This window comes from Pseudopipra pipra, chromosome 4, assembly GCF_036250125.1.
Source record: "Pseudopipra pipra isolate bDixPip1 chromosome 4, bDixPip1.hap1, whole genome shotgun sequence".
NCBI classification, from domain to species: domain Eukaryota; kingdom Metazoa; phylum Chordata; class Aves; order Passeriformes; family Pipridae; genus Pseudopipra; species Pseudopipra pipra.
Genome location: NC_087552.1, coordinates 51,657,991 through 51,682,705, shown reverse-complemented (window position 1 = coordinate 51,682,705; position 24,715 = coordinate 51,657,991). Strand labels below are relative to the sequence as shown.

At 39.5% G+C, this 24,715-nt stretch overlaps 1 protein-coding gene across 4 annotated transcripts in view; it reads left to right on the top strand.

Annotated features, from left to right (window-relative positions):
- Positions 1–23,800, top strand: part of LIMCH1 (LIM and calponin homology domains 1) — a 177,966-nt gene extending 154,166 nt beyond the window's left edge. For 2 of the 4 annotated variants that reach the window (XM_064652946.1, XM_064652944.1), the window contains 14 exons: positions 2,107–2,279; positions 2,956–3,061; positions 4,588–4,662; positions 5,373–5,401; positions 6,420–6,503; positions 8,111–8,203; positions 9,164–9,268; positions 10,589–10,725; positions 11,521–11,645; positions 13,449–13,572; positions 14,881–14,958; positions 17,498–17,606; positions 18,474–18,576; positions 20,720–23,800. In XM_064652946.1, coding sequence (XP_064509016.1) covers positions 2,107–2,279; positions 2,956–3,061; positions 4,588–4,662; positions 5,373–5,401; positions 6,420–6,503; positions 8,111–8,203; positions 9,164–9,268; positions 10,589–10,725; positions 11,521–11,645; positions 13,449–13,572; positions 14,881–14,958; positions 17,498–17,606; positions 18,474–18,576; positions 20,720–20,745 — 1,367 coding nt within the window. In that variant the 3' untranslated portion in view covers positions 20,746–23,800. The remainder of the gene's footprint in view (positions 1–2,106; positions 2,280–2,955; positions 3,062–4,587; positions 4,663–5,372; positions 5,402–6,419; positions 6,504–8,110; positions 8,204–9,163; positions 9,269–10,588; positions 10,726–11,520; positions 11,646–13,448; positions 13,573–14,880; positions 14,959–17,497; positions 17,607–18,473; positions 18,577–20,719) is intronic. The other 2 variants (XM_064652943.1, XM_064652945.1) reach the window with 1 other exon arrangement.
- The last annotated feature ends 915 nt before the right edge of the window (positions 23,801–24,715 follow it).

Genomic DNA, 24,715 nt, shown 5'->3' with positions numbered 1-24,715 from the left:
AGCTGACTTAATTGCTTCAGCTAGTAGATGCCAAAGTACATAGGGTGACAATCTTGAATTGCACTTGGCAGGTAATGTAGAAAGTGCAATCTTGTGATGAACCAAACGAATTCTCCTCTCTAGAGTCAACAGTGATGAGCTGGTGTTGTCTACAAATCACGAAGTTACCTTGTCTCCAGCTCCACAGCTGTGAGAAATGCTAAACATTAAGTATTGACCACAAAGTTTAATATTGGCTGGAAAGGAAAACTGAGATAGCATTGCAAAAATTGAAATGGTAAAGTAACAAGGGGTTTTTATTATGTCTGCTTTGGAGGGATAGATGTGGTCCAAACTGTGTGAACTTCTTGTAGAGTAAGCAACTTCCTCTGCTGTTCAATAAAAGACAGATCATTCCATGCTGTGCTGGTTTGAAAGTAAACAGGCAGGAGAAATGAACCCAACTCGAGAGAGATTATAAGTCAGAGTTACAATTTACTAAAAATAAATTACAATAGATGCAACGATACAGAGAAAAACTGGTTTTAACCCACAAAGACAGATGTATAATCCAGCCCCCTGGGACAAGGACAGAACAATGTTCGTTGGCCCCTGTACTGAGCACCACGTGTTCCCCTGGGTGCAAAGTAAAAGGAAAGGAAAACCTGTTGGTCCAGATATGGTGGCAGTGTTGAGATAATGATTGCAGTCTTGTCGAGAGTGGCAGTGGCAGTGTTGTTGGAGTTCTGGTCCTCCTCTCAATCTGATGAGTGATACCAGAAGTCCTAAAACCCCAAAATTATATATGCTCAGTTTCAGGTGGGAATGTCCAGTACCTCCCCCAGAGCAGGGAGTTTCACGATGGGTGATTTAACTCTGTGAGTCATAGGATATTTTTGGAGTCTTTGATGGTCTAGGTGTTGCAGCTGCCTATTGTGCCAGTCCAGTATGACCCATTAGCAGAGATGACCCCTCAGGCTGGGTATGAAGGTGCTAATGTCTCCCTGGAGGGGAGTTATCATAGCTGAGTCATTGGGTGTGCCCTGGGCAGCTGCTGCAAGTGATCCGTTATTAACAGTCCATCAGAAATGACATATAGGGTGACGAATACACAGTTTTGGTTATACTCACATAGTAATAAACTGGTCCTGGCCCATGTAACTAGAACACATGCTATGGCCCCTATGCCTCTAATGATGTGGGAACTGCTCCAATGCAGGGTGCATCTGCCTGGCAGCAGGAGCAGCCCTTGTCTCTGCTTGTGTGCAGGTTCTTGGTGGAGCCTTAGGGTGCATCACTTCCTTAGCTCACTCTCCTAGCCCGTCAAAGAGGTACATTCAGAAGCTGCCTTTGCTGCTGTGATTGAAAGGGGGACGGATCTAAAGCTTCTGCTTTAGGAGGTTGGGAGATATCTGGGTGCTTATGCAGTGCCTAGTATGCTGGCAACTGCTGTGCTTCCAGTGGTGGTATCAGCTGTCAGCAGTCTAGGTGTCACGGTTCTCAGCTGTAGACTTGTGTACTCATGGTCCCTTCTCCCGTAACCCCGCACCAGCTTGTGTTTTCTTAAGAACTGAATGACGAGGTTATTTCAGTCTGACTTCCTGTTAGGACAGTTGTTTGCTGTCTGATGCTTAACTGATGTGATTTAGTGGAAATAGCCAAGCTGAAATATCCTCCAGTGCTGACAGTGAGATCATATTCAATGTGGTATAGCTACTTTTCTGTGTAGCATCTTAGGATAGGATTCATCACACAACTTCAGTGAAGAGATCTTAGCTCAGAAGGCACATTGTAGGCTACAACTCAGCCAAAGAGGAGTGTCTGAAATAGTTTGTGTGACTCTTTCCCAAGGACTACTTCTCTGTTTTTATTGACCATGAAGGGTGTTCCATGATGTCTAAGTTAAGTGTAAGCACCTACATTTTGACAGGTGAATTTCTCTCTTAAAGCCTTGTCTTCTCTGAGAGGTTAATTTTGCCTGTGTTGAAGAAAAAAGATTGTTTTTTCAAAACAGACTGTAAATGGGCTCAAATATAAGTAAGAAACTGGACTGTAAGAAATAGACCTACATTTTATGTGAAAAAGTGTCTTAACCTTGCAATATTATCTCTTATATGTATGGATTAGGTTCAGATCAAAAGCAATTCAAGTCAACTGCAGCTTGTGCCAGCCCTGTTGTGAAGAGATTAGAATTTCTTCCCAGTCCTGTCCCTTTGGAGGAAGCTGCTTCAAGCAACAAAGATGTGAAAAAAGCTGAAATGGAACAGCAGAAGGAAGCAGAGCTCCCTCCTACACCAGAGGTATGTATGGGCAAGGAAGAGAGGGAGTGGAAAACAAAACAAAACAAAAAAGGAGAAGGATCTCACATGGAAATGTTTATTGTGCTAATTGATATTTTTCTCTACATAATGTCACTTCTAGAGTTCATTCAAAACAATCTGCCAAGGAATGACCCTGGAGTATGGTTTCTGTTGCCAAATCCTGTGGTCATCAGAGAGTTCCCTCTCAAAAGGAACTCCACAGTGTCTGCTTGTAGCATTTGGACATGTAAAACTGGAAACTAGCTGGACCAGAAATGAGAACTAAACCTACAAACTCCAGTCCCACCCCCTGTTAGGGGGACAGAGTATCCAGGAGGTGTGGACAGTGGAGCTTACCCTTTTGAAGTGCTGAACAAGTGCAGGTAGTGGCAGAGGGAACAAATGGCCGTGACCGTACTGCTCTGTCAGGTAAGTTAGATATTGGTTAGATGTTGTTAGAGGATCAGCCTTGGTGTGCAGGGCAGTGTGAATGTCAACAGCAAACAGCTACCAGTTACTCACAGGACATCAGTACTGCAACTCCATGTTGTAATTCTGGAGATAGAGGCTTCATCTTTTATAATGTTATTTCAGAAAATAAGTAGGAAAGGTTTAAATTAACCTTTGAACCTGTTGGTTTTTTAATGCTGTTTTCTACTCCCAAATGTCTGAACAGGTGATGAAAGCAAAAGCCCTGGAACAAAAGGGGAGTGTAGTGTTGCCGTTTTTAAAGAAACTACCGGAGACCAGCCAAGTTACTCTGCATAATTCTGTTCTACAAGGTGAGCAAAAAGCATTTGGAGAACTCAGGCAGACCGTAGCTGATATGTGCATGTGGTGTTCAGGGTGAAGTGCCTAATCAATGGCCTAGAGGGTTTGGGAGCTATTATTTTCTAGTTGCATTGACTGATATTGGTAGTGTGGCTTCTGTGATGCAAAGGACTCTTCTGGCTGTCCCCCTTAAACACAACAGCAGAAATATGACACAGTGGAGGGGGGCAGAGAAAGACCTATCTTGCATTTACTTGGCCTAGCAATAAAAGCTGTATTATGCCAGTGAGTATTACTTACTGCTGCTCACAGATGAAAATGGCTTAGCAATTGATTTTATCTTACTATAACATTTTCTAGAGATCTGCATTCTGCACTCAGCTGCTCATGTGGAGCTCCTTTTCACAGATGAACAATACACATATCTGGGCACATCCTGGAATTTCACTGCTGCCCAACACAACAACACAAGTTCTTTCGAAACGGAACCTTTTTTTTTTCCCCTCACCTTCATGACAAAGTTTTGCTTGAGATTGATAATGTTTAGTAGTTTGATTTTATATTTATTTTAGAGATGTCTAGATGTAGGTTGTGAAAGAAAGAAAAATCATCTAAGGTTTTCTTACTCCTGAGAACTTCCTAAGTTGTTAATTTATGTATAGGTAAAATACTGATCAGCCCAATGTTTTCAAGCTTGAAACTCCTGAAGGTGATCCGTTGAGGAAAGATTGGAGAGGGACTTTTTACAAGGCAACGTAGTGATAGGACAAGGAGCAAAGGCTTTAACCTGAAGGAGGGTAGATTTAGGTTAGATATTAGGAAGAAATTCATTACTCTGTGTGTGACGAAGCACTGGAACAGGTTGCCTAGAGAAGTTGTGGATGCCCCATCCCTGGAAGTGTTCAAGGCCAGGTTGGATGGAGCTTTGAGAAACCTGTTCTAGTGGAAAGTGTCCCCCTCCATGACAGGGGGGAGTTGAAAATAGGTAATCTTCAAGGTTCAGTCCAGCCCACACCACTCTATGATTGTCTGAAAAGGAATAGAATTCTTACTTGTTTTCAGTGTGGAGGTGCTACCCAAACAGACTTTGAGAACGACACCATTTTATGTTAGGCACGAATCAGTCCAAACATCAAGTAACAGAGTGTAGTCTCTTGCCTGTTTTCTGAGTGGTGCTGAAAGACTCGGCTGCACTCTAGTGTTCACAGCGCATGGAGCACTGAAAGGATCACAAAATCCTGTATCTGCAATAGGAATGAATGCAAGCACCATGCAAAGACTTGAAAGGGTGGCTGCCCTTGACTAGCATTAGTTGTTAGAGCTCTCATGTAAGTTCAGGTGCCATGTTGCAAAAGTAGCATTTAAATACAGACAGTCCATGTGATCTTCAGGTCCATTGTAAACCAGCAGGGGCCGACTGGGCCAAAGCGACTGTAGTCAGAATCCCTCTTGTGGCCAAGGTGGCTCAGGTCTCAGAGTCTGTCATTGCTTTTTGACCGCACTGTTTCTTGTTTTGTCTCTGTGCCGTTGCCTGCAGAGCCGCCCCGCGGGGCCGCGGTTCCGCTTAGGGTTCGCAACAACTGGCGGCGCTCACAGTTTTTCTCACAGTCAGGTAAATGCGGCGCAAGGACCAACTTCAGCCCTTCTGCTGCCTCCAGTTGTAGGTGTCTTCAGACGCGGGGCTGGGGTGAAGACTGATGATCATGGGGACTTGTTCTACCTCTTGCTTTCGTAGAAAGTATCTATTCCTGCTGCACAGTTGACAAAGAGCTGTTGGGTTGCACATTGTTGCGATGCTCTGTTCTCGGGCACCCAAAAGAAATCCCTTGCCTATAAATACCTTTTTCTTAATTTCTTTAAATCAGCCTAATTTTCAAAGACATTTGGATAGAAAATGGCAATGGTTCTCTTCGTAACTGTGGCTCTTGAATAGTGTAGTCCCATCCTTTTAGCTTTGCTGTACTTTTTCCTTCCTTGCACTGAATCATGAAGGGAAAAGTAGATCAAGGTAGGTAACACTCAGTGTCTGAACACTGCTAACATCTGTGGCCAGAAGTAGATGGCATTAGCTAGTGGTAGAGTAGAACCTGGTAGTTAATATTGTGCTCCTCTATACCCAGATAAAAAGTAGTTTTGTTGGTGATGGGTGTAATCTGGTTTTCTGATTTATTTGCTTGCAATTCGTTCTTGCATTTGGTTGTGGGAGTGAATAGGAAACTAACAAGAAGCTTTCCTATACAGATATAATGTAGATTTAATTGCAGGCTAAGCACATTTTGCTATGTTAGATTTAATGTTTCCTTGTTCTGTTTTTTTTAATAGCTGAATCTGATAGTGGTGACAAATCAAATGTGAGTACCTGTTTTGCATCATTGTTTGGTTTAGAGATTTGTGTTTAGCAAAAATTAATTTTTTGTGCAAACTATCCTGTAACATCCATAAATCAGAATGAGAATTTTTTTCTCATGGACATGTGAGAGAAAAAGTACAACCCAAGTCAAGGCATAGTCTGAATCTGCAATTCATGCATTCTCTTGTTCTCTGGAGAGAATGGTAGCTATACAGTACTCAGTTGCTGGAGCCACTAAAACATCACAATCTTGAAATAATATCTAATTGTATCCATTCTGTTTTAAATGCATAGAAATTAAAGGACTCTACAATTCTACTGTCCTCTCAATGAAAATGAAAGAACCCAACACACCACAAATCTTACTCTGAAGTACACAGTATTTTATATTCTCTTTGTCACATAGAAATGACATAATCTCTTCCTATCAGATTCAAATTCTCCTCTTAGTGGAAAGGGATATGACAGCAAGTGTCTAAAATTGCCCTTGATTATAAGGATTTTAAATGTATCATAGAATAATAATAGAATCCTTAGTGAAGCTTGAGGTTTTATTTCATTATGGATAAAAAATTCAAAGGAAGGCTATAGGCTGTTATACTGGCAGACCTCTAAAATGAGAGAATATTTTTTCCAACATAAAATTGCTTTTCATGTTGCACAGAAGATAGAGAAACAAAATAGGTATGTTCTTTAAATTTGAGTACTCGCAAGTGGCTCTGTTCAGTGCTACTTAGAGCTTTCTTTAAGATAATTTTCCTTTTTCCCCTCCAGCTGAAGTTTCCTGAGCCTTTCTTTGCAATCCAAATTATTGTTTTTATCATTTGGATACCTGTGGGCAATCCCAAGTGTCAGTGAAGCTAAGAATATTGTCTGCTAACTCGGAGAACCATTATCTAGTTCTCAATTTCCCATTGTAACTTCATTGGCAGGGCTAAGTCAGGCAAAGTGCAGCTTTCTCTAGTGGCCTTGAGAAGTGTAGTGTCACAGTCTAATAGATTGGTTTTCCTTCATGTAAGCGTTTCAATTTTTGGTCCTGGGATCCAGAAGAAGAGCGAAAGCGCCAGGAAAGATGGCAACATGAGCAAGAACGCTTGCTTCAGGTAGGGAAGAAACTATATGTCTTCCACTGTGTCATTCAGCTGTTGAGTTGTCCCTTTGGACCAAAGTTGGACATTTAATGTCATGTTCTCCATGTCCTCTGTGGATTCTTGAGTGAATTCTGTGACAGATGAATGATCAAGTGAGCATACACACATGTTGTCTGTGGTTTAGGCACTCTCATGTCTCCCTTCCCCACTTCATGGAAAGACCAAAAGGACTCAGTCCTGCATTCCAGTGCAGAGTTAAATCAAATGTGTTAGTCCTCCATTATAGTTAAAGTATGTTAGCATAGACTGCAAGTCACTTAATTACTTGGAGCCTCCTTGTCAAGACTGACAATCTGCTGACTCTGATGCCTAGGCAACTCTTCTTTAAAATGATGGTCTTAATAGATTTTTGTAGACTTCTGCTTCATTCACGGGTTCTTCTTGGAAAATATCAAGCTAAATCTGGACATGAAAGGACTTGGGTTTGGGGTTTTTTTGTGAGGGAGGGAAGCATCCTCAAGACAACCACTAGTTTTGCCTAGTGGTATGGTAAGGTCTAAAAGTGCTGGGTTTGTGTCCTAGTTGGAAGAAGTGCAGTGGCCCTGAACACTTGAATTTCCTGGTCAGTCAGCAGTGTCTTTTGAAACTATGATTAGGTTTGATCCCAAAAAAATCATATCTTTCTTCCACGAAACAGAAGAGCAAACAACTGTCAAAGAATGAAGAATAATAAAATGGGGTTTTTTAAGAATTACTTGTATGTCTCTACAGCTTTCTTGAGATTATTTTCTTTTAGCTAATATTGTTGTTTCCTCTTAAAATGCTGTAAAATTCTTATAATAATTTTTCTGACATATGAGGGTGTTCTCTCAATAGTAAATGCATCTCTTCTGGATTAGGCAGATGTTGTTTCTAATTTGAACAGAAGTTGGAACTGGTGTAAAATAGAAATTGTTCTCCATATTCAAACCGGTTCTGGCAAACAATTTTAAACACCTCTTTGAGATAATTTTTCGTGTGAAAATAATTCTCAAGAAATCATTCCATCAAGGAAGAAAGTAAGCTACTTAGCTGATTAGAAGCTTACTCTCTTCAAACCTTTACACACTATTCATTTATCTCTTAAACTTGCAGAGGTGTTCATTACTCATTAAATTTTATTGACATCTCTCTTAAATTAGTACCAGTGTCTGCAAAACCTGCTTGTTTATATGCTCATTTGCTGAAGCTTTTAATGTAAAATTCATGTTTCGGTGTTTTGGGATGTGCAATAGCTTTTTGAAACTTAATCCTGTATGATAAACAAGGGATTATTGAAATTGTTGAGCATAGATTTAATTTCTGACTAAAGATTTTAAAAATTCTAACAAACTTCTTCTAATGTGTCAAAAGTTCCTTGTAGTTTGAAGATGTTAAATATAAGTGCTAGAAACAAGTAGAAGAGTGGAAAATAAGCTTTTTTTTGATACCCATGGATGTTTCAAATTTTTTACCTTCCTATTTCATCCTATTTCCGATTAAACCAGTCTTGGCAGGTTCATTTTCACTGTGGAGATAATACAGAATTTACTCCTAATACAGAATTCTCTGAATTTACCTGCATTTGTATTCATGTACAGGAGAAGTATCAGAAGGAGCAGGACAAGCTGAAAGAGGAATGGGAAAAGGCCCAGAGAGAAGTTGAAGAGGAGGAGCGTAGATACTACGAGGAGGTATAAGACTCTGAGGAGGAGGTTGTTTATTGACTTTTTTTTTTGCATTTAAATGCACCCACTTACGTAACAAAAAAACAAATCCTATCCCTGGATTAATTAATGAAAGACTTCTCAAGGCTAAATTCTCAGGAGGATGGCATCTCTTAAACAATGCCATAGATGGTGAGAAAAAAATACTTAAACATTTGGACAGGTATCTCCAGAATGTCTGTGTAGGTGGAGGTGTCTAATTGCTGTGCAAGTGTGTCTGGGCAGGTGCAGGTGTGTCTGGGCCCACTCAGACTTCCCTCTTGAGGCAGAGCCTTGTGTGCTTTGGCATATACTTGGTGCCTAGACTTGGTGGAACTTCAGATGAAATTGTTGTCTGCCTTGGGCTTGATCATGTAGATATTTTGTAACTACCCTTTTTTTAAAATAAAAAAAAAATTCAGAGGAGATGTTCAAAGCTTGCAGTTGTAGAATATTAACAATACATAAGATAGTGGTTGTTCATGGCTCATTATCGGAAGAAATTGGAAAATATTAATGTTTTCAATTTGTCTAGTATGTTACACAAATTGATATTTTGTCATCTGTGCTTGAGAAACATACTTGTGATCTGAAAAAGAATTTTTTTTTCAACTTTCAGAATAAGTTTCTCATGTACCAAGGGTAATTTCATATTTTTATATTAAATTAATAGACTGGTACTATGTGAAACAGTGGTGCCATTCCAAGTGGAATAATCTTTCCACTTTTGGAAATTCCATGTCAAAGATGGTAATGGTGAAAAGAAAGGAAGTGCAAAACCTTGAAGCAAATTAAAAGTTGAGGTGTTACCATTATTCTTGGTACCTCAGGTCCTTACCTAGCTGTCTAAATATGGCACATAGCCAAACCTTATGCTTCTACTTCATAAGCTCATAGTGTACATTCTGCATTTTTAACTCTCTCTCTCTCCTGATCCTCTTTCTTTAGGAACGCAAGATAATTGAGGATACTGTAGTTCCATTCATTGTTTCTTCAAACTCTGCTGAGCTCCTCTCCTCTTCTTCCTCTACCAGTGACGGAAACAAGACAGTGGTGAGTTTCTCATGGAGTAATAAGGCAGTAAAGGTTAAGCCATCTTCAGTGCTAGGTTTAATCCTTTGCCAAAGGCTATCGAAGTCTGGGAGCAGTAAGAGTAAGGATATTCCCTAGGTCCTTTCTGTAACTGGTGATACCTCAGAGTGCTGTAACTTGCGTATTTGCACAACTGAAGAGCCACAGTCCCAAGCAAACTGCTACCATCCGATTTTCAACTAGAGCAGAGAGTGGTACTTTCTCTCTGCAGCTGCTTCTCTTATGTAACTGGTGCCATGAAAAAACAATTAGCTCTTTCTGTTTCTTTTAACTACCTTCTCAAAGCCAAAAAAATCTTAAGTGGTTTCCCTGAATCCGAAATCTTGAGCGTAAGATAGTGCTTTAAGCATATCTCAGTTGAGACTGAATCCTGCCTACCCAGTTTTCCTCCTTTTCTCTCCCATCATCCCTCCTAGAAAGCAGCAAAACAGAGGAATGTTCACTCTCTGTGGGTTTTTTTATTCATGCAGGACAGAATATTTAATTAAATGTATCTAGCATATAATTAAATAAGTTTTTGCCAGAGATCAGAGAATGACGCCTCAGTGAGATCACAGTAGAGTAAATGTGGGATTCCCAGACATAATTTGCTCCTGCCTGAGGCACCTGTACCCAGTCATCTGCCTTTTTCCATTCAACTTCAGGATTAGGAGTACTGTATCATTTGGTTTTCCTCTCCCCCTTCCTGCCCCCTCATATCACTCATCCCTTTGCAAGGGCATAAGCCAGGGCCCATTTTCCATATAACTGTGTAGAAACAACTTCCTGGGTGGAGGTGCTTGTGCCATGGTCAGGGCACCACCTGCACCCAGAAGTGAAGGATCTTATGCCATGGCTTACTCAAGCTCCACCAGTCAGATATGAACCACTCCAGTACCATTTTGGACAACTGGTTGTTGTCCTTTGAGGATGCCCAATGCATATGAGCAAATACTTTGTGAGTCACCTCAGCTTGTTGTCTATGCCTAGGGGCAAAGTCCTTGCAAGTCCAATGGGAGACTGTTTAGACTCTCAAAGTAATTCAAGGATTTCTGCCAAAAATCGGTTGGTCCCTTACTTTTTTGGTGTTCAGTTTGGTCCGATTAGTTGATTGTTTCAGCTAAAGTCTTAATTAAATCCGAAGTTAGCCTTAACACATTCAACAGTATAAATGTGAGATGTTCTTTTTGATAATAAGATGTGTCCAAACAAGGTATCTAGGGGCTACCTGTACTTTTCCCATGTGTGTGCTGATGCCAAATTCAAAGGGAACTCCTTGTTCATTCTTCTTCTGTCTTTTAGAACTCAGCTGATTCAAACAGCTGTCCAGAGGAAGGCAAACAAAAAGAAGTTACAAGGCAGAAAAAGCTGCTCTGGGAGCAGGACAGTATGCCATCTCTGAAAAGCAATGAAAATGAACTCTGGCAAGAAAAGAGGAGGTATGTATCAAGACTAAGCATTTTATAGCCCTGTGGAGCTTTGTGTGCTGTAGATTCCTGGGATGTCACATCTGTCCGTGATTGATGCTGGAGCATCAGCATCTAGTGGCCTGGTGATAGATGCAATATATGAATATTCCCTTGCCCTGCACAGTTATGCACATGTGGCAATGCAAGGTGCTGGTTGTGCATATCAGAAGGCTGGTTTTGTTGGTTTATGGCTTTGCTGAGAGGCTGTCACACCAACCAGATCAGACCTTAGACAGCTCAGACATCTCTCTCTGTATGTCACTGCACTGTGTCTCGTGTACATTGCACAAGCCTTTTGAATGAATAAAGGAGCAGTAGCTGTTTTCACTCAGAACTGAGTGAAATTACCCGGCTATCCCAGAAGTGCTATCCCCAAACTTGCCAGGTGGTGTTCATAGTCCTGGACTTCGCCCAACTGCTAATTAGCAGGTTTCACAAAGAGGAGAGACATCTGATGATGCTGAGCACTGTATAGAGAACATGGATAAAAGCTTTTTCTCTGTCTAAGAAGGCATTTTTCATAAATCCAAAATGATCTTCAGCACATTTAAGTGGCAGTTTGAGGTAAGCAGGAGGATTGGCCTATTTGGAGACAAACTTGTTAATTCATGAAAGTTATCCTCATTGCTTTGTCACTGCTGATACAATAATAAAACTCTTTTTGCAAAAAATAGACTGATATTCAAAAGTCTGATTTTACCTTTATATTCTAGGTAAAATTTTTCCTGGCTTTATTTATACAATGTGACTTATTTTTATTGTCAGTGGAAATAAAGTGCTGTCAGGATACCCAGAGACAGGTATCTTGAAAGGAGGAAGTGAACAGGAGCACCACATGCTGATGATGGAGCACAGCTCACCTGCCAGACTGAATCTGCCGTTGACTCAGGGTGAGAATAAGACTTTTAATATGCATATATTCTTTTCCAGATAGGAATCTAGCGGAAATCTAACTCAAAGAATTTTGGAAATTGACAGTACACATGTATCTTCAAAATGGGAATGTCTCAGACTCAGAAGCTTTTTTTGTTAGCAAATATAAATGTGTTAAGGTGAAATTTAAACTCTTCTTGTTTTTATCACAGATGATGGTTTTAGCAGCAGGTAGGGGTCCTGTTTGTAGGCCCCCCTATTCACAGTAGCAGTTAAAAACAGTTATCTTCCATCTTTTACATAATCTTACATAAACAGGACTTATCTTTATACAAAGAGCGTATTTCCAACACTTACTTTGTGTTTTGATATATAATTAGAATCTTTATGTCAATCCCAGTCCAGTAAAAATCACTTCATGTGATACGTAACCTTTTCAAGACAAGCCTAAAGTGACACCTGCTTCAATTTTGTCATTAAAAATGTCTGATGACATTTAAAGTTAATTGATTTTTTTTACGCTCCCATAAGTATTGGTGTTTTTTGAATGAAGGAATTTCCCCAAAAAATTGCCGTTAAGATGGTCACCATAAAAAAGAGAGTTGAATTCACTAATTTAGCATCATTATCTAATACGAGTGAACAGTGGAAAGTAAATAATTAGGGCTAAAACCAGAAAGTGAATGTAGATTTTGAAATAAAGTTTTAGATTTTTGTTTTCAATCCAGCATAAAAATTCATGATTGTAAAAAATGAAGCATCTATGGATGGAAAAGTTTACTTGCTCCAAATGCAAATTCAGTTTATTAAACTTAGTAAGTTTGCTTTTCTTGTCTCAGTTTTACTGTATTCTTAGTGCTTTGATAAGGGTTGCTCAAAAAAAAAAAAAGCAGAATGTATTACCCAGCAATATATCCCTGTGGATTTGTAGTCGTGATTAAGTAAACTTCACAGGTTTGACAGTTTTTAACTACTTCTGCTAATCAGGGTTTTTCTAGGTTCTTTTCCACAATTTGGTCCCCTGCAAGTATTCTGGCAGTTCCTTTCTTGCCTCTTAAATCATCCCATCTTTACTCTCTCCTTAAGCCCTTAAATAGTCAGGACTGAGGTTTTATTGTCTTGACATCAAAAGGCCCCAGCAAAGTTTTTATTCTCTAAACCAGCTGGTTGGTGCATGGCACGGTAAGGCTTCTCCCCAGCCTGTGAGCCACAAAATTCATCTTGAAGGATCCAGGTGGTGCACTGTTTCTCAAAGATGGGATGATTGGCTGCCTGGGCATCACACAGATCACTGCATGTTACTGGGAGGCTGTTATTGTCACTGAGCCTTGGGCAACCATCTGAAGCAGAGAAGAAAATTACAAGGGAATTACTGTTTGTCAGTAGTGATTACACTACGTCCCCTTAACTCTTGTTATTGAGAAATTTGGATCCCCCGGCACCACAGAAGTTTCAGTGTCTCTGGTGCTTCCTTCATTATGACAACAATACTTTATTTTCCCGAGTGTTATTCATGAATGGCTGTTTGACCTTGCCCTTTCCCCCTTCAGAAACTGAGATTCAGTGGCAGGGTAGGTCAAGTGTATGTGAAGGTAATGCAAAGGAACATTGTTCCATAGAGGACTTCTGATGTAGCAGAGCCTGTCTCTGACTTTGTGGGGGGTTTCTCAAAGCTTGGTTTTAAGTAACAGTACATCTCGTCTTCTTTATGGTGTGTCCACAAGCTATGATGGTCCATAAATATTGACAAAAGCAATAAAATAACAATAATAAAACAAAATTTGCCTCAAATACTGAGTTTTCCTCACCTCTCGTTGTAGATGTCTCCTGGAATCAGCAGTTGCTGACAAAGCAATCTCCACATCACACAGAGGACATTCGGCAGAGACCATTCTCAGGCCAGATTGCGGGACAGCAGCCAAGCTCTGCAGGGGAAGCAAGGAGGTGAGAAAGTAAAGGTTATTGGAGAGACTGAGAAGTCCTCCTTGCTCTGTTCTCCCTTGTATTCCTACTCAGCATTCTTTAGGTTAAGTTTCGTTAGTCCTGCAGTGTGAAGACCCATTTGATTCCTGGCTTTCCCACCAAGACTGCTAACATTTATCTGTTTTGTTTCTCATTACAGGCACCTCCGTAAATAATTTAAAGAGGGAGCACACCCTCTGCTTGCTTCACTCTTCTTTCTCTTTCACTCTTTAAGCACTCATCTGCATTACTTTTCATGTGCTTACTTTGTTAAATTCCTGAGACAAACATTTATAGCTAGTAAGTGGCTAAATATCAGGGTGGGAATGTCAGGTTAAGTTTGCCTCTTTGAAGTTGATATCCAAGAACTTCATTCCCCAGCTTCCAAATACACATTGATTGCTACTTGTGAGTCCTTTAGGGATTATAGCTTTTAAAAGAAGATACATAAAGATTAGTATTTTCTTTCTGCTGTAAATTTTGGTGAGATCTTTTACTTTACTGCTGCTTTGCCTTGTGCTTTTGAGTAAGCCTTACTGAATGGTACCACCAGTTCTTTTGGTAAATGAGGGATCTGCTTGCCTAATATTTACAAAAAGCTCAGCTATGTATTGAGAAAGGAACATCTGTTTTCATTAGCATATATATGAGCACAGTCTTCTGAAGAACCTGTTACCTCTCTGAAGCTTGTATCCAGTCAAAACAAATGTAGATTGAGATTTGATTACCTATTCCTCAGAATAAACTGCTTGTGCATGTAGTTCAGTTTGAGAAAACTGTTTTTTAATCTGTAAACAGTTTTAAGCAGTGAGAATTTGAATCAATCCTACGATTTCTGATAACAAAAACCATTCATTCTTTTTCTCAGCAGACTCTTGCAGAGTAGAATGCATACAAATTAACCATTATCCAAATAAACCACCTTTCAGTGTTGGTAGCTGCCTTTTTACTCAGTAAAGGGCCAACAGACAGTACAGTGTGGTGTGGCTTGGCTTAACCCTCCTTCACCATGATGGTTGCTATGTTGGGTTGATGGAGTGGACAGGAGTCTCCACATGGCTCATCACCTTGTGAGTTACCTGACTGACCAGTAGCAAGCAGGCTACCAAAAATTGTGTGCTATTTTTCATTGTATCAAAATGGCAATGGACAAATATTTATAGCTTTTTTATCTCAGATAAAGTCTTTAGACTGGGAATCCTGATATTCACCAGCTGGAATTTCTCCATACAAAACCTGGTTTTAATTGTTCTTCAGCTGTAGTAATGCATCTTCTCTCCTGTGTTTCAGGGCAGGCTATCATGAGAACTTCCGATCTGGGCCATCATCTCCCTGCTCTCCTGCTGCTCTGAGTCAGTCACCCAACAGGTACTAAAGGTCAATAAGGAATTTTGCAGACCAAACGCATCTTGTAGTCACTGGTGAACTGCTGCAGTGTAAATCGCATTAGTATTATGTGGAGACACTATTAGTTCTTCTAAATGTTGCAATTCATAACCATCCATGGGATAACCATGTAGCTCCTCTTCTTGCCTGCTTCAGCACTGTTGTTATGTTTTCAAATAACACGGTTCAGAAAGCAGCTGTAGGACTCTTGCATGTCAGTGAAATTGAAATGAGACAGTATAAGCCTCAGTCAAAGGAAGCAGTTAAGTGTGAGTTCAGAGCACTTGAGCCAAAGGATGTCTTAATTGTGAATAGTCACGTGCGCAGGAGTAAGGTATGTTCTAAACATTTCCACACTTGCTGATTTAAAAAGAAATTCTTCCTTTAACTTCCAAGCTTGAAACACATTTTGCTTTATTCGCCGATTTTATCTGCATTCATGCTAGTCTCCTGGAGATTTAAATCTCTCAAGCAATCTATGCAGCTTTTAGTGAGTTATGTGTACCAACTCTAAATAAATGTTAACTGTAGCCTGATTGAATCACTGATAATTTGGGGTATATTAAAATCAGTTGACTTATTAAATAGGATAAATTAATACAACACAGAAGAGAACAAGTTTTTGTTCTATTTAAATTACATTTTTCTTCACATTTCATAGCAAAGTCCTCCTTCTGATGTCACTTTCATTGACATGAAACTATTGAAATTTTTTTCTGTGAACAATTATGTTTTTCTAATTTTAGCTGCAGTTTTGGTGAAATAGCATATAATTTCTTGTTATAGGTAGCTAGTTGTGATAGCTATTTCATATTATTTAGCAGCTATGTTCTGATCTGAGACTCTTTTTCAGGATCTTTTCCTGAAATAAATCTTAGTTTTGAAAACAATGGATGGAACATAATTAGTTATTCCACTAAAACATTAGAAAACTCTTAAAAATTTCCCAAAGTGCTGTATGCTTTGATCCAACACTTTAACTTGTTATTATGACTCTGATAGTGGAGAAGTGAAAACAGAGGTGGACTTAAGAATGACATAGAAGCAGAATGCTTAAGGTTGTAGGAGGGGAATAAAAAACCCAGAAAAGTTATTCTAAAAGGAATAATGATCAAGACAATGATGTGTCTGTGCTGTCTGTGGACTCAGGAGTGACATGGTGGACTCAGGAGTGACAGGGATTAAATGGAAGCAAGGACAGTTCTCTAATTATGATGAGTCTTTCTGCTGCTTCTATTTCTCTTTCTCTCTTTTTTTTTTTTGTAAAATGGCTTTTTTGTCATGCTGCAGTCCAGATCTGTGTCTGTTAATGGCTTATTCTGTTGCTGCATCAAAACCTTAAAGCAAGACATTGTAAACTTGCTTATCTGTGTACAATTTCATCAAACCATCTTTTCAAAACTCATGAGGTATCACAAAGTTTCTCTCCTGGTTTTAACTCTGGATGAATAAAGCATGGATGACACAAGGGATCTCTTTTGGTCTCAGGTTCATCTCACAAGACCAGTCATCAGTTCTGGCAGGGTGACAGGCAGGTGAGAAGAGAAGAGCGTGAAACACATAGAAGTGTGCACCTGCACTGCTATTAAAACCATTATGAAAAAGGCTACCAGTTGTTTGTGGGGCTCTGAACTTTCACCCAACTGTCACCCAACAGCAGATTGACTGGAAAGGTCTAGATGGGACTGCTGAAGGAACAAGTTGAAGTAATTTTTGTATTGCAAATGGAGATCTAATTTCAGCTTTTCTCTACCTAGTTGTAATACTGACACGTAGCTGCAGCAGCACAGACTGAAAATAGTTAGCCAGTGTCTGGTCTGTGCTACTGCAGTTACACTGCACTGCTGACTTCACCAGCTTGTTTAGGTACAAGAGTAGCATCCCTATTTTCTGACTTGCAGGGAGCAAGTCCATTTACAAACAAATTGGTGAATTTCCAGGCTAAGAGTCTGACTTGGGTAATTTGTGTGAACATCTGCTTTGATTCCTGTGGCATTGACTAAGTCTAGGTACCCTTTACTGTAAGAGTGGTGAGGCACTGGAACAGGTTGCCCTTTGAGGTTGTGGGCTCCCTGTTGCTAGGGGTGTAGACCTGGTTGCATGAGGCTCTGAGTAACCTGGTCTAGTGGAAGGTTTCCTGCCAATGGCAGGGGAGGTTAGAACTAGGTTAGATCTTTAAGGTCCCTTCCAACCCTCACCATTCTGTGAGTCTATGAGTCCACAAGTATGGTCCCCTGCCACACGGGCCTCTGTTAAGAGGCTTGCATGTCCCTTGATCTAGCACAACAGACTGGCGGGGAAATGTGTCTGAGCTGCTGTGCATTCAAGCATTTTAAATCCTTTGCTTGCTTGTCTGCAAGGCAGACTCAGTAACGTGGCTGAAGGCTCAGAATGTATTCACATGAACCCCCCGCCCCAGTGCTTCTTCTTCCCATCCTGTCCCTCTCCATAAACCTGTCTAAACATTTGGCTCCATTTTAGCATCAGTTGCTGTTTTCTTAAAGCCATGTTTGTCTCCTAGGTCTGTCAGCGGAAAGAAGCTTTGTTCTACCTGTGGGCTCCCTCTTGGAAAAGGAGCTGCCATGATTATTGAAACACTCGGTCTTTATTTCCATATTCAGTGCTTCAGGGTATGTCTCTTGCTTTATTAAGAAAAATCTCAGGTCATGCACAGTGCAAGTAGAAAGTATATTGAGGGCTGTAGATGTGAAATTGAAAATGAGAGGACCAGCAGATTTACATATTTCTTATGTAGGTCTGTTTGTGTTTGTTTGTAAAGAAGTGGAAATAACACAACTAATATGTTATTTTGTGGTCAGATGTTAATTGGACTAAAACCTCTGATCAAGCAAGCAAACTTAGCTTCCATGCTTACAGAGGGAAGCATCATATAATTTCCCTATTGTAATTTGTTGTTGTTGTTGTTGGGTTTTTTCCTTCCAAAACCAAGGTCAGTCCCAAAGCCATCTTTGATCTGACCCATGGTTGGAAAGCTTTGACTGTGGAATGAATGATGTATTTCATTGGACTTCTCAACAGAAATACTTCTTGATTGTTCTTGAGTGTTTCAGTTTGGAAATAACTCAAAGTGTTCTCTAGAGAACTCAGAAAGTCCATTTCCATTATCTCTGGCCCAAGTGGTACTAGACATTTGTGAAACCTTTTTTGGTTTTAGACATTTACCCAAACTAAACCTCTGAGCTCTCTAAGCTTTATCCATCACAACTGGGCTGACTCCAAAATGCAACCTTAAAATCAGATGTCCCTTAGAATCACTAGACTTCACTTCTATATAAGTGGAGGCTGCTGAAATCAAGTCGTAAACACTTTTGACTGTAAAAAACCCCTCTCACTGATTTGCAGTGTTCCCCAGGAGTATGGGCTGGGTTCTGGGAGGGTGTTTTTTCCAAGAACTACTGAAACAAAAGTAAAAAGTTGGGAAGAGTTATGACATTAGGTCATGGTCTCTCTTACTTTCTTTGTTCTTCAACTGACAGTGTGGCATTTGCAAGGGACAGCTGGGAGACGCAGCGAGTGGGACAGATGTCAGGATTAGAAATGGTCTTCTTAACTGCAATGATTGTTATATCCGATCCAGAAGTAAGTACCAAATCCTGTCCGAAGGACAGGGAACTGTAAAACTACTGTTGCCATGATTTTAACTGGTGGATTTGTCTCCTCCTGGCTTTGACACTCAGACATAACTTTGCCGTGGGAATAGAAACCTTCCCATACCATTTTAATTGTTTTCTCTTATCAGAAAAGGTTTCCATGCCCATTAAATTTTGCCCAGAGGATCTCTGCTCAGCAGTATTAGACTTAAAGGCTGTTTCTGTGCATAAATATAAACTCCTACACTATGTGCATGCACTGCATGACCTGGAGGCTTGGATCTCTCACATCATTTGAGAAAATATAGATAATTTTACTAGATGTAGGACCCTTGGCTGTGTTTGGAGAAGTTCCTGGTTTTTATGTCTTCAGGCCTCCCTTTTGCAGACAAAATGGTCATGTAAAATATTAAGAACATTCTGTAACTCATAGTAAATCCTTGTAGTGGCATCCCCAGACATGTTCTAAATAGTGTTGAATGCCATAGATTTTGAAGAATGAGACAGACAATTGCTTGTCAGAAAAAGACTTGATGTATTTTTCTGCCTTAGAGCAGGTCATCTGAATGTCCTTCTGAGTCCTGGATTTCTGTGACTGATACCAAATTACTAGAGCATTTCAGCTTCACACTGATGTCACAGTGATATAATATGGGCAGTGCTCATGCTGGCTTCCACTTTGTGGAAAACAGTAAGATGCAAGAAAAAACAGTAGGAGTAATTGTTGTCTTCCTGTTAAATACTATTAAGTATATTCACTGCCTTCAGTTCCAACTGATAAGTGAAAATATAGAGCTCTTTTCTCTTAATATTTCCCTTCTCCTCTCTCAAAAGCAGTGGCTGTAAAAATCCAGGAGTAGGAAAGGTACCTCCATACGCTGTGCAGAATAAGAATGGGTATGTTTTCTCTAATGCTTCAGGAAAGAGATATTTCCCCATCAGCAGAGCTAGAGGGTGCTATTGTATAACCATTTGTTTGGTGATATTTTATTTTTTTTTAAATTCTGCTAAGAAATTTAGCAACTTTTTATTAGTTATTTAACCTGACATATTTAGAAATAGCTTTTCTCCTTCAGGCTTGATACTGTAAACCTTCCTCATCTGGATGAGATCCTGACTGTAAAATGCAGGTTTGCACATCCATCTTTACACAAAAAAGAGGTGAAGGTGGTAAAAGTCATAATTTCCTTTTCTTCTTAATCCTTTTTGCTAAAAAAAAAAAAAAATTGAGGTCCCTTAAGGATAGATGAAGGCTCAAATAAATTATTTATCATCTCATATTCTGTAGAAATCACCATCTCCATCATCATTTGTACGGCAGTGTTGCTAGAAAATGCATTACAGATCTGTGTACAGTGTTTCATGCAGTAATATTTTGCATTTTACATACCTAGCAGAATGGTAAGCAGGTCCATGACAGAAGGAATAGGTTCTGAGGAAATGTATAGTTCCTGAAGAATAATAATGGCAAGGGGTCTGTCTTTTTTACTACGAATTGCCTCTTCCTTATGTGTTCACTCCTCATGCAAAAATCTCAAAATTCAGTTGGTTGAATTTAAGTTACATTGACTTAAGTTGTTGACAATTCAAAGGGATTCTATGTGATTTTGATAGAACTGGCTAGTTTCTAATTTTTAACTAAAATTTGATGGACTGCATACCTGAAATGCAGAACAAATTGGTGCAATGCCAGTGTTTTGCCTTTGAGTTCTGTGAAGAGTGAAGCAAAATGTAAAATCAGTTGATTGCATGGCTTGTACCTTCATGCCCACATGACTGCGTCTGAAAACCTGTGCAGCAATGTGCACAACTGACAGTCTCTGACCAACTCAGAATTAATCAGTATTGGTTTGAGATGCTTATGGACTCAGTGAAATATTTTGGCTGCCAGAAACTTATTTGAAAATGTGGATTATTCTTTTCAAAATAAATCATCAGAAGTCTTGAGAAAAGTATTAAAGATTATGTAGTGGTCCAGGGTTCAAAATATTTCTGTTTTTCAGATAAAAGTGGGTGGGGTTTTACTGGTACGTTGTTTCTGTACAACAGAACCTCACAAGGAAGGAAACTCAGTATTCAGTGTTTGTTAAAATTTGTCAACAAATGACTTGTTTTGGTTTTGTTTTACCCAGCTGCTGGACAGCCAACTACATTGTGACATGACTTTCAGTCCTAATAACTTTCAAGAAGGAACTCTCTTCTCGTATGTATCGGCTGCCTCCAGACAATCACTTGTAAAAGCTTGAATCCATGGACATGATGGCTCTCATCTCGTTTTTAAAAACTCACAAAAAAGCTGCACCTGCTCCTTTGAAATGCAATATGTTGGTTTTTGCTTTCTTAAGAAATTTGCAAATTATGTATGACCATGTTTGGGAAGGCAATACCTAAGTAGTACAAAAAAAAAAAATCTCACCTTTCAGGTATGCTCATGATTTCCAGTCTGTTACCTTGTCCTTTTGAAAGTAATAAGAAAATAAACATGCAATAAAGCTGTTTTGTTTTAATATTTCTAGGAATTAAAAAGTTTAAGTTTACAGAACCTTTATAGAATATGCCAATTCAAACTGAGAAGTAATTTTAAGATAGTATCTAATCAGTGCATTTGAAAAACAACTAAACATCACAGCACGACCTCTCTGTTATAACTGAAGCTATAACTTTTTTTATACAGAGACTAGTTTGATAATACATCCTGTAATTCTGAAGCATTTTGTGTTTATATTACCTTCAGTGGAGGGTAGGAGTTATACAAATAAATTATTGCACCTTTAGCGATAGGATTTTTTGTTTGTGTACCTCAAGTAATGTTCATGACTATAGCTTAATATTCTCTCAAATAAAGATTCCTTCATTAAACCTAAAGACTGCATACCATTAACGATTGCAAGATTCCCATCAGGAGCAATCCTTCTTACTAAGTTCAGCAGCCTGTGTTGTTGCTAAACTCAATGAAAGATGATGTGGGGGAGACCCAGCTGAGTTGTGAGTCTCCGTGCTGCAGTTTGATACTACGGTGAAGCTTTTCTCTTTGGCGTGTAAATTGCTAATCAGGGGTTCACCTTGTTTTGAGGTCTGCTCATTCACTTGCAAATATTGCACTTGGTTGAAATCTCGTGCAGAGAAACACCTGTGGTTTGGGTTCTCCCCAGAGCAGAGAATTAGACAGCCTTGAGCCGTCCACCCAAAATAAGTCAGCAAAAGCCAAGAGTGTGGAAAGCAGGCAGGGAGGAGGCTGACAGCAACAGGCAGAAAAACTACCTTGCCTGTATTTGGGACAGTTTTCCTTTGTGCTCTTTGATTAGGCATGTGCTCCTTACTAAAGTGATCCAGCAGCAAATTGAAACAACAGTTCAGCAGTTATCTACAATAAAATAAAAAAGTTAGGGAACATGTTGCATCTGTAAAATATCCTAGCACTTTTTGGTAAACAGTTACTGGAAATATCCCATTTTAGCTGTTCATTATACATCTTAAAATGGAGGGAAAAAATTTACTTGTTCTGCCTTAAAACCGTGATAAATCTAAATGGAGGTTTCTTTTATCTATGTGCATATCTGTTGTCCTTTGATGTGTTGGTAAATGGAAACTAAATAGTTATTAGGGAAGCAATAATTTTGAGGTTTTCTCTAGGTAGCAATTATTTATTCAAATGCTAGACAGTTGCTTGCATATGAGTTACATAACCATGCAAAACTGCGTGTCATTGAATACCCACATGCGATGTTGTTGTTGGAGGACATTGTGACTATCTGCTGGAAAGTTACATGTTACTTCCTTACTATTGTGCCTTAGAAAATGCGAAGCTGTTGCACACAGTCAGCGATGACTTAGGGATGCAATAAATCCAACAAGCTGAAGTCCTTTATGGAATTCACCCGGGGAATATTTTTAAGTAAAAATAAAATAAGTCAGACAAATGTTTTGGAACTAAAAGTGATATCCAATATTTTGATCAACAACCTGCATGACTTACTGTTAAAGGGTTTTAATAATGAAGATGCTTACTCTTTGCATGTGGTCATTGTAACATTTTCCCGCAAAGAATGTGTAACATGAAAATTCGAGAAACAGATTTTGTAACTGACTTGGTACATCTCTATAACTCCATGCGCTGCATTAAGGATATGTGAATATATGATGTCTGAACCTAATTTTTAAACAAGACCATGCATGCTTGTGTGTCTGTTTGGTATGAGTCACTACCGCTGCTTCACCCATGTGATAGAGTTAGATGTGCAAATCGGTCCCCAAGTGTATAAAAAGGGCTGGTTGTCACAGAGGTTAGATCTGCTTCTCATTCACATAGGGGTAAAGTGCCCAAAAGGCTTAGAACCATGGTTGGCATAAAGTGCATGGGCAAGGGGTGGGGTGGGGGTTTGTTTCACACTGCAGACACACCAGTGGGTCTCTGGAGTTGCTTAGAAATTGATCCCAGTGTCTATCAATTAGTTTCGTATATGCATGTTTTAGCGAAGTTGATTGTATGTAAAGCAAAATGAAGCAGCGTTCGATGACAAAGATTTTTCCCACTAATGAACATCTGTTCACCAGCACAGAATAATTTCAACAGTTTTCTAAATTGTGCTTGCCAACAGCTTATGTTTAATTCTATATTCCCTTCCGAATCTTCAGAATACATGGTAAATTCATTCAGGCTTAGATTTTTTTTCTTTTTTTTCCAGTTTAAACACATAAATGTGATACATTGCTGATCAGGAACTGTGAGCACAGAAAAAAATAACACTTTCCTACATTTGAACCACAATGTAAATGTATTTGTTGCATAAATGATTTATTATTAATAAGCAAATACAATATATGTAATGGGTTTTAGATCTTTTGGAATTTATTTAGCCTCTTACTATTTCAGAAAACCTGAACAGGTGTCATAACCCATCTGTATTTTACAAGCCCATTTTCCATGGTGTATTTTTTCCTTACTCTTGCTATGTAGTATTATTGATGCAGTACGTCTGTAGTTCTCAATGAATGTCCTAAAGGTTGGTGAACCAGAAGGGGACCATCCTTATCTGCATGTCCTTTTAGGGACAAGGATTGCTGTCCTAGCTGGGGTTAATGTTGAATACCAATTATGCTAATCTTTATTTTATTTATTCTAAAATGCCTCTGGAAATTAGGAAATCTTGTCTAAAATGCAACAGCTTTTATAGTAAATGTATGTTTATAAATAAAATGTTGATTACCTTTGATGGAATTGATTTTACTTACTGTAACTAACTTCTATTGCATGCAATGTGTCTGTGAATTTGAATTGCAGAGTAGAGGCTTCTGCGTGGTTGGGGTAGGCTGAGCCAAGCTATGTTTGCCCGGACTTAGTATATGAGATGAGACAATAAAAAAAGACGTGGTTGAAATGAGAAAATACACTGTGGGTTGCCACTGTAAGCTGTAGTCCAGTATTCACAAGAGCACATGTGCCTATCGTGACAAAAGGTGAGCAGAGAAGGCTTTCTGTGAGTCAAACCCAAAGTTCTCAGAAGAACTTTCATCAGTGTTGGTGGACTGTAGTTCAGACTTTCCCTCAACAAAGCATTTTATATATGGCAATGCTAAATATATGAGTGGTTTATTCCATTTCCACGTAGCAAAGATCCTTGAGTTTGTGCTTAGTTTTGCATGTGCTGAGGTGTCTCACTAATTCTTGAACATCAACAAGTGTGTGGCTTGTTCTGTCAGAAGCAGAAAGTTCATACAAAACTTTAAACTAATAACTGCCTCTTCTTCTTCCTTTTAATTGGGTCTTAAGTGGATGATGGGTTTGGGTTTGTGCCAGGAGTGCATCTTGGCGTTTAGATGAGTCATGGGGAAGTACTGACAATTTAATTTTTTTTATTAATTAATTTTTAATCTGATGTCTTAGTAGCGATGGTAGTGGTCGTACATTATTTCTGTATGTCCATCTCTGGACAGAAGGCCAGCATTCTCTGTGGCAGCAAAGGCATGCTGGCTTTCCCGGCAGTGCCATTGGTGCCCTGCCTGCGGGAACAGCTCACTGCCACTGGAGGTTGCTCTGAGGCTGGATTTGGAGGCAGTCAGGCAGCTATTTCTGCTCCAGCAGCTCTGCACCAAGGTTGCTGGGCACCCAGACAAGAGCTGCTTGTGAC